General features: G+C 38.7%; 1 protein-coding gene across 1 annotated transcript; it reads right to left on the bottom strand.

Moving 5' to 3' along the window:
- Positions 1-712: 712 nt before the first annotated feature.
- Positions 713-10,144, bottom strand: mrpl14 (mitochondrial ribosomal protein L14). Its single transcript, XM_039738767.1, has 3 exons — positions 9,960-10,144; positions 2,150-2,229; positions 713-1,363 (listed from the first exon to the last, which is right to left on the bottom strand). The coding sequence occupies exons 2-3, from the start codon at positions 2,221-2,223 to the stop codon at positions 997-999; spliced, it is 441 nt and encodes a 146-aa protein (XP_039594701.1). The 5' UTR covers positions 2,224-2,229; positions 9,960-10,144; the 3' UTR covers positions 713-996.
- Between the last annotated feature and the right edge of the window lie 501 nt (positions 10,145-10,645).

The following is a 10,645-nucleotide window of genomic DNA, read 5'->3' as shown; positions in this document are numbered from 1 at the left end:
GTCTTTCTGCCAAACAAACATGTATCATCAATGAAGATGAACCGGCACTGTTGTGCTACTCAACAGAGTCTATCTCCATAACCGAGAATCCTTTGTTATTTGTCCTCACGTGTCCTGAAGTTATCACTTTGAGACTATGGAGCGTTGGTTAACACCACACAGGTGGGGCTTAATGCCATGCCTAACCTCCTTTTGGAGGGTGCTAGGGTGAGTCTTTCCCTTTATCTACCCTCTTGTGCCACAAAAATTGCACAGTGGAGACATCACATCCAAATCCCTGTGCAGCATCTCAGATAGTCATGCTATCCCCACCTATGGCAATGATCCAGCTGCTATTAAGGTTTAATGAACATTGTAACAGAAGTGTTCCTACCCACTATCACAACTCAAAAAAAAAAAAACAAAAAAAAAAAACCACCCTTCAATTAATGTATTTCTCATATGGACAAAATGAGAGTCCTCCCTTATAACATACGTCACAACTTGAACATTTCTACAGATGTTGTTCTTTACCTTTCAAGTTACATGAGTACAAATATGCATCATGGATGTCAAAAATGATTTAAGGTGGTTTGCAATACTGCATCTTTTTAAATATGGTGAATTCTGCTTTTTATTAATTGTGTAAAGATGTTGGCATTTGTCGATGCATCCTAATAAGCCCCAACAAGAGCAGTTTTTCAAACCAAATAGTCAGGACCAACAGCCTGCCTCCTTCCTGATGACTCACAGCTTTATTGCTTATATAGTTAAAATTAACAGTGCTGATTACAAAGAATACTTAAATACATTTTTAAATCAAAAATATATATTCTCTTTTAATAGTCACACCACCTGCAAAAGAAAGACAATTTTTCAACTTCAATTTCACTTCTAACAGTTACAGCACAGTTTATCTCAAACAAGAAGTATTTGAATGTGCAAGCTGTCTTTAGCTGATGCCACTTTATTAATTATACCTTAGATCATGTTTCATGATAGAAGCATATCTGGCTATCATATAAATGTCTGAGCAATGGCCAGCACTTTAGAGTATTCTCCTTCAAGTCGACGCAGATTAGAAGGTATAGGTGTTTTGATCCTTGTCCCAGTTGGGTTTCCATTATCTTCAATTAGCACAACATTATTGGAATCAAACCGAGGTGTCATGGTGTGGCCTGGCATTTTCTGGCCAACAATAAGAGCCTTTTTCTTCTGTCCCTTAATGGCCAGTAAAATTTTGTCACCCACTTTGCCCACACCATTTTTGGTATACACATGAATGCATTTAGGTGGCCGATGATATGGAGTACTGCCAAGTGCACTGTTGTCCACCACACGAACCCGAGTCAATTTCTGTATAGCTGTACAGGCTGCAGAAATCCTATTAAAAAAAGAAAGAAATTATCTTTCAGATTCACAGATAAAAAACAACAGTGTTGAAATTTTAAAATCTGCAAACTTCTTTAGCATACAGTTGTGCTTGAAAGTTTGTGAACCCTTTAGAATTTTCTTATTTCTGCATAAATATGACCTAAAACATCATCAGATTTTCACTCATGTCCTAAAAGTAGATAAATAGAAACCAGTTAAACAAATGAGACAAAAATATTATACTTGGTCATTTATTTATTAAGGAAAATTATCAAATATTACATATTTGTAAGTGGCAAAAGTATGTGAATCTCTAGGATTAGCAGTTAGATTGAAGGTGAAATTCGAGTCCGGTGTTTTCAATCAATGGGATGACAATCAGGTGTGAGAGGGCACCCTGTGTTATGGAGTTTGCAGGTTCTCCCAGTGTCTGTGTGGGTTTCCTCTGTGTGCTCCAGCTTCCTCCCATTGTCTATAGACATACAGGTTAGGTGGATTGGCAATGCTAAATTAGCCCTAGTGAGAATGTGTGGAGTATGCGAGTATGCGTGTATGCGTGTATGTGTGTGTGTGTGTGTGTGTTCCCCTGCGATGGACTAGTGACCTGTCCAAGGATTTGTTCCTGCATTGTGCCCTGTGTTTGCTGGGAAAGACCCCAGCCCCTGGCAAACCTGCTCAGGATTAAGCAGGCTTAGTAAATGGTATGGCATGAATATTTTCTGGTACAAATATCCACAAAAAGTGTCAATGTCTGTACAAAACAAAATAATTTTAAACTAAAATGCCAAAATAATACCTGAATGAATGTTTCACAATATTTGTAAATGGTTGGGTCAACAGCAGCCCTGAAGCTTTCACCAGCATTTTCATACAAACCTGAAAGAAATAAAAGTCAAAGATTAACAGCCAATAAAACTATAGTTCTTCAAAAGATATCCTTTCTAAGGATAGAGTTAAGCTTCCTGTGAAAATGCCAGGACAGAGGTTTAACTCATGTAAGAGATAAGAACCTAGTTCACTTTGAAAATTAGAGTAATCAATCAGAGAGCTAGTGATGGTGAAATGTGACACGATTAAGCAATAACTCAGCAGTTTAATCTTGCTAATGCTTCTTTTTCAAAGAAACCACTACAAACCACGATAAACTACAGGGAGATTTCCCTTGTCCACCAGGGACACTTAAAAGTCTCAAGAATAACTATGTTAATAAGCATTTTCCACAGGTCTACAATAAACATATAAAAAATGTACACTTATTTGACATTTTCAATAACTTCTTAATTCTCTAAATTTTGTAAAATGTTTTTCTGTGAAGACTTTAAGCACACATTTCTTCCCCAAATAAAACTAATTGTTTCATATTAGACATATATAAACAAAAGAACTGTGTGTGTGTGCAAGTGTGTGTGTCTATGGAGTGATCTGCTCTGCTCACGCTCAACCACAGCCACTAGATGGCGCCTGCATACATTTTAAGTTTTTTCAGCGCTTGCATGCACCTCAGTTCTTACCATGAAAGGTGTGTGTGTGTGTGTATACAGTATGGAGCAGTCCACTCTGCTCATGTTCATCTACTGTACAGCTACAAGAGTTAATGTGAATTCTATGGAAAATATATATCCAACCTCTGCTCCTTAGGGACAAGCTGACAGAGATGGGAGTAGATTCATACCTGATAGCATGGATCGTGGACTATCTTACAGACAGACCTCACTCAGTATGTACGTCTCTGGAACTGCAGATCTGACATTGTGGTCAGCAGCACAGGAGCGCCACAGGGGACTTTACTTTCTCCAGTCTTGTTCAGCCTATATACATCGGACTTCCAATACAACTCGGAATCCTGCCACGTGCAAAAGTTCGCTGACGACACTGCTATCGTGGGCTGCATCAGGAGTGGGCAGGAGGAGGAATATGGGAACCTAATCAAGGACTTTGTTAAATAGTGTGACTCAAACCACCTATAACTGAACACCAGCAAAACCAAGGAGCTGGTGGTGGATTTTAGGAGGACCAGACCCCTCATAGACCCCATGACCATCAGAGGTGGCTGCGTGCAGAGGGTGCAGACCTTTAAATACCTGGGAGTGCAGCTGGATGATAAATTGGACTGGACTGCCAATACTGATGCTCTGTGCAAGAGAGGACAGAGCTGACTATACTTCCTTAGAAGGCTGTCATCTTTCAACATCTGCAATAAGATGCTGTAGATGTTCTATCAGACGGTTGTGGTGAGTACCCTCTTCTACGCGGTGATGTGCTGGGGAGGCAGCAATAAGAAGGACACCTCATACCTGGACAAAGTGGTGAGGAAGGCAGGCTCTATTGTAGGCACAGAGTTGAACAGTTTGACATCTGTGGCAGAGCGACGGGTGCTGAGCAGACTCCTGTCAATCATGGAGAATCCACTGCATCCACTGAACAGGATCATCTCCAGACAAAGGAGCAGCTTCAGCGACAGCCTGCTGTCACCGTCCTGCTCCACTGACAGACTGAGGAGAGCGTTCCTCCCCCACAATATACGACTCTTCAGTTCCACCCGGGGGGGGTAAACGTTAACATTATACAAAGTTATTGTCTGTTATACCTGCACTTTTATCACTCTTTAATTTAATATATATTTTTTTTTTTATCAGTATGCTGCTGCTGGAGTATGTGAATTTCCCTTGGGATTAATAAAGTATCGATCTATGCTTATACAAGTGTGACTTGCACTTGGTGAGATGGCGCATGCATGCACTTTTACATTCACTTCTCACCCTGTACTGTATGGTCACACAACAAGCTGCCATACATTTGCCCGAGACAGGTTCCAGCCTGTCCCGCTCAATTTGTGCCACAGCTGCACTTGACTACACGTCTGTCTCGGAGAGGATACGACCTGTAAAAGTACGCTCACCACAATTAACTATTAGGGTGGTGAAAGGGTGAGAGACTGTTAGCTAATTAGAGACAGGATGATTAGGGGGCCAAAATGACTAGGCCATGGTGGGCAATTTAACCAGGGCATCGGTATACACCCTACTCTTTATGAAGGATGGCCAGAGAATCAGGACCTTGATTTTACATCTTATCCAAACAACTGTGTCACTTTTACTGCACGGCATCCCTGTCACTGCGTTGGGGCTTTGGAATCCACATTCAGACCACAGAGTAAGCCTCACCAACACCTCTTCCAGCAGCAACCCAAGCGCTTCCTTACTGGTCTCCCATCTAAGTACTGGCCAGGACAAAACATACTTAGCTTCCGGTACATTACCTGGATTAAGTGAAAACATTACATCCAGCTTTAAACTGATGTGAAAGCAGATTTTTATTTTACAGGCTCGCATCAATTGTATAAAGGCGCTTTTCCACTGCATAGTACGGCACGACACGGTTCAGTTCAGCTCACTTTTGGGGGGTTTTCCACTGGGAACAGTACCTGGTCCTTTTTAGTACCACCTCAGCCGAGGTTCCAAGCGTGCCGAACCGTTACCAAAACGTGACGTGTAAACTCTGCTGGTCACTGATTGGCCGGAGAAAATCGTCATTACTGCGTCACTGAACTTGCGACACGAGACACAACAGACCCGCTAGATTTTTAGCACAGCCAGCAAAGGTTCGGACGCACCATTTTGTTTTAACCAAAAATGGCTGTTTCGTGGTCTATTGAGGAAGTACAGACGTTCTTCTCGTTGGTAGCCGAGGAGCGGATCCAGCGAGAGCTGGATGGGGCGACGCGGAATGAAAAAGTTTTTCAGGAGGTCGCTAAGCTCTTGGGCGCACATGGCTACCATAGAACTTACAAACAGTGTAGGGACAAGTTAAAAAAAATGAAGAGCGAGCAGTAGAGGCGGCGCAACTATAACGACACGTGAATAATCCCGCCCACTCTAAAGCGGTACTAAACTGCAGTCGAAACGCAAACCGAGCCGAACCAAGGTGAGCTGTACTGAACCGTGCTGTGCCGTACTATGCAGCAGAAAAACGCCATAAGATTCTGAGATTTCTACTAAGGAATTTTAACCCATACTTATAGAAAGTTCCAAACCACATCACCCTGCCAAAAGTCCCTTTCATATACATTTGCCCGAAGTTCAGAAACAAGTATTTGAGGACTTCTTGGACAAACAAATAACAAATGAATCAGAAGGACCTTTCCCCTTTGAAGTTAAGCAGAAAGAATATAAATATCAAAAACAGAAACTGAGCACACAATGGCACACATTGAACAATTTGGATGGTGCAGGATAATCAATCAGCAATACAGTCACTCTCACCTGCTTTTTTCAAAGGTAAAAATATTTCTAGTTAACAAATTCATCTTTACTTCTAATGGAGAGACAATAATGATAAACATAATAGTAATGTGCAACCAACCATTTACAGAGTTTTTCTACTGTATGTATGGTGTATAAAATACAGTATACTGTAAAAACATTAGGAAAATTACCTTTTTGTTAAACTTTTAAAATTAAAAAAAAAAAAAAAAAAAATCAGTAAGATTGGAGTGGAACACTTTATTTAAAATCAGACTGAAAACCCCCTTCATTGGCCATCCATAAAGCAGAGTAAAATAAGAGATATACAACAATAATCACTATGTGATTACAGAAATGTCCAAAAATTTGGAAACGTTTCAGCATGCTGATTTAATTGAGGAAAACATCAATAAATGCCTGCTAGATTCTAAAGAACGTTTGGACGGCTCGTTTTAAAGTGAATTTATTTTTACTTTTAAATAAAATAGAATATTCTATACCTACAGTGTTTTAGTAGGTTGGTTAGGATTCTTACAGCTAAGCAAGATAAGACAGCTTGTTAGAAATATACATTTGTAAGTTATCACAACAGATTGTTCATTAGTAGAACTAATGTCCCATAAGGCACATCCTCAAATAGAGCCATTAGAGGATTTGGGATTATGGCGATTGCAAGACCCTGCTACCCTGCCCTGGATAAATGGGCTATGTAAATGGATGGATGAATTTAAAAATACAAGACTGTCTGATAAATAACTGAGAATTGTACTTCAGCAAAGTCAGAGTCTAAAAAATTCTTAAAAAATGCAACTCAGTGAATCAGTTGCCTGACAACATCGCTCACAAGTGCGGTCTTAAAATGGATACAATGTGTAGTGTACTGTTTTGAGCGGAGTTAGATCACATCAATGTGCAACTAGAGGAGTCATGTGTTTTACTTACTGCTGATTTCCAATATTTTTTTGAAAATGTAACTGAAATATTTTTCTCCCAACACTGACCTTGTTATCGAGAGGTCCATTTTATAAACATCGATATAGTTTAAGGTTACAACCTATAAAGTATAGTTTCTACAGTAACTGATGAGGCAAAAAAAAAAGAAAATGCACAAAAAAGGAAATATTTTCACAAAAGGTTGCATTTAAAGCACATACTGTATGTTCAAAGGATGCAAAGATTTTGCCTGAATAAAATGTTCCATAACTGAATAGGTTTCATATATTTAAAATTGTGTATTCAGGGATGGTAAAAATACATGATTGTCTCATAAGATTGCAGCTTACAGCAATTTCTTAGTCGTCAAATGTCTCCTACAGTCAAAACATATTTTAAGTGAGTGCTGAACCACTGGATATCGAACTAGTTGCTAGTAATTAATTGTAAGTGGTGTACATTTCTTCATGTACAGTACTTGAAAGCAGAGAAATAATTATTCAAATCATTCAGAAAAATTTAGAAAGAATGAGTCATTTTAAGATGTACAGTATACATTTATGATTTTTAGAAAAAGAACATAAATTAAAAAGTAATCTTTTTGTTTTCTAACATAAAATAAAAAAGTAATATAATCTGTGGGGAAATTGTCAAGGTAAGAACTTTTTTGGTATAACCAGCCAGCAGTACAACACGTATGAGTTGAGAGCCTTCCCAAGCAAGGAAATAGCACTCACTTTGTTGGAACATGTCATAAGGAAAGCTTTCAGGAAAGTGAATCCCAGGAAGGCAGCCGGTCTTGATGGTGTACCAGGACATATTTTTAATATTTGTGTCAATCATCTTGCACAAGTGTTCCTAGTAAAATTTAAATCTCTTCTTAACACAGTATGTTGTACCAACCAACCATCCACCATTGTCCCTGTATCTAAGAAATCACATCCAACCTGTATGAATGACTATATATATATATATATATATATATATATATATATATATATATATATATATATATATATATATATATATATATATATATATATATATATATATATATATATATATATATATATATATATATATATCTACTTACTATATACTTCATATATATATGAAGTGTTCCAAGGGGCTAGTCATGAAATTTGTATACCACTCCAGCTGATCCACCAGTTATATCCTACTTATGTACTGTACTGACCCACCAGAACAACCGGAGAGGAAATTCTGTGCAAAATACTATTTATAGATTATAGTTCTGCACTGAACACAATAAATCCCCCTAAGCTCATCACCAAGGTCAGGGAAAACTTCACTGTGAAGCTTTGTTTTCTTAACGGGCAAAACCCTTTTGGTTCGAATGGGTGGCCAAACTTTATCATTCCTCACCCTCAACACGGGGGCTCTACAGGGTTGTGTTTCAAATCTTCTGCTACACTTCCTCTGAACACACAACTGCACATAACTCAAACACCTATGTCAAGTTTGCTGTTGACACAGTTGTGGTGGGCCTGATCTCCAACAACAATGAACAGGCTTACCTGGATGAAGTAGATAATCAATCAAACTAGAATCAGGACAACAGTCTTCTCCAGATTATCAACAAGATAAAAAAGAGTGGACTTTGGATGTTGGGAAAAAACAGCACAGGCACAAATACACCTTCAATATTAAGAGCACTCAGGTGGAGAGAGTGGGCAGTTTCAGACAACTTGGTGTCCACATCACTGAGGACTTGACTTGGTCCAAGAACATTGATACCTTGGTGAAGAAAGCACAACAACGCCTTTACCATCTCACATGCCTCAGGCATTGTAGGCTGTCCTCCTAGTTACTAAAGAACTGTTTTTGTTTTTGAATCTATCCTGCAGTCTTACTTATTGTCTGATTTGGAAAAAGAATGCAGCAGGACTAAAAGGCTGTGCAGAGAGTAGCATGGTCAGCTGCACGCATCACTGGGTGTGCGTTCTCAAATTTCGAGGACATCTATACCAAGCGATGTCAGAGCAGGACAAAGAAAATGATCAGAAATACCAGCCTTCGTAAAAATGGCCTCTTCTCTGTGCTACAGTCAGGGAAAACCACCGCTGCCTGAAAACCAATTCTGAGAAACAGAGGAGAAGATTCATTTCACAGTCCATCTGCATCCTAAATGAGGATAGTGTATTGAACTACATGATGTTAATTCTCTTATATTGTGTTCATAAGAATTACATATGAACACTTTAAATCACTTCAGGTTTTTTATTCTAGAGCCTCCTGCCTCACTGGTACATGAAATCCCTCACATATGATATACTGTTTTGACTCATTTTAATGTCTGTTTAAGCAGGACATCAAGTTTTTTTAGGTTCCGCCTATTTCTGGCCCCCTTGACTCAACGCCACTCATTTGTGGGCCATATCTTGTGCAGGAAATGACAACCTTATGATAAAAGCAGTAAACCGTAAAACCTTCAGAAAAAAAAATAATCAGAAGGACATGAAATTTTGCATGCCAACACAACCCTAGGGGTTAACCTCCTAATGAGATATGAGTGGTCACAGTTACTCCCTTTCACAAAACTTTGAGAAAAAAACGGGTATTGGTAATAAAATTTAATTCCACGTGCTTATAAGAAATTTTGAGGCAACTGATCACGGGTATGATAATATATTTTTGATATTTTAATAAATTACCAGAAAGTTAAAAATTACATCTTTTAATGTTTAGCATGTGGGTAACATTTTAGGCTAATTCAAGGTCAGGGATTATGAATATGATGTTATTTTGATTTTTTCCCCCTTTACGGACCTCAACCGTAAGGTGAAAATGAGAAGTTTCTATTATAACAGACATAATTTAAACTTCAAATATTTCAAATATCCGACACATCTGTTCTTGTTTGTTATGTACTTCTACCTCATAAACTAAGTCATTACCCTTTTTATTAAACACATACGATATTTAATTTATTACATATTATGGAAACTATTGCTAATGACTTTTATTGATATTTATAAGTCATATATTACTGTTTAAATTTCCTTATATTCTATTTAATTCACAGTCTCGGAGTTTAGCAAGTAAGCATTTCACTGCATATTGTACTATGTGCATAATTGTATGTGACAAAATTTGATTTTATTTATGCCAATCATATCAGAGCTTCCTAGAATAAGTACAAAAGAAAAATAAATGTGCAGCTCTTTCAAAGTCATTACAAAATTCACAGTTATTGTAATCAAGATCAAATCGCTGTCCTAAAAATCAAATAATAAACGTGTATCGAATCTGGTGACCCCGTAAGATCTTGGCACTACATAGGTGATTCTGAAAAATGCCACTCAAGCACACAATCATGAAAAACAGCACACCGGTCTAAAAGTTAAACAAAAGTCGGCAGTCTGGTTAAAACTTTGCAAGGATATACTGTATATATGAAAAACTAACCTTTTCAAAGCAAACTTGCACGATGAAAAGAAGGCGCACGTCTATGATGTCATTGAACCGAGCGTCCTAAAAAGGGACGGGCGTGTGTCACGATTCCCTGTTACATTATTCCATTGGACAATAGACCAAGCTGGTGGGCGTTTCTTGCACGACGTAAGGTATGTGGTCGTTGCACGTTTTAAGCTCGCGCAGGCCTGGCAGCTAGGCGACCGCAGCTGCTGCGCTCGGGTACTCTCGTACGCATGCCCCAATACTATCCACCTGCAGAGCCACAGCGCCAGACGTCACCGCAGTTGAAGACCCGCCGTTACAGACCCGGAAGTGACGTCTCCGTCGTTTCAGGACTGACTTCTTAAAATTACTTTTGGAAGGTATGGGCAGGTCTCGGCAAATCCTGGAAAGTAACGTCGGGTCAAAGACACGTTCGGAAACCAAAAAAATACCAATCATTCTGAAGTTCAGAGGGTTTCTGCCATCACGTCGTGTCTTATATCAAACTAAGCGATACGGATCGTTTCTGTGAAATACACCATTAACATTTACATTGTGTTCGAGTCTGTGGGAACCATTTAACATGTCGACAAAATTAAAATCATCCAAGATCTGTGTTAATTGAGAATAGTTTTTCGTTTACATTCATGAAACGAAGTATAAAATACAATTATAATGTTTGCACCACGTTAGAA

This window comes from Polypterus senegalus, chromosome 16, assembly GCF_016835505.1.
Source record: "Polypterus senegalus isolate Bchr_013 chromosome 16, ASM1683550v1, whole genome shotgun sequence".
In the NCBI taxonomy this organism is placed as follows: Eukaryota; Metazoa; Chordata; class Cladistia; order Polypteriformes; family Polypteridae; genus Polypterus; species Polypterus senegalus.
The sequence above is the reverse complement of the archived record's forward strand: the minus strand, read 5'-3'. Positions and strand labels throughout refer to the sequence as shown.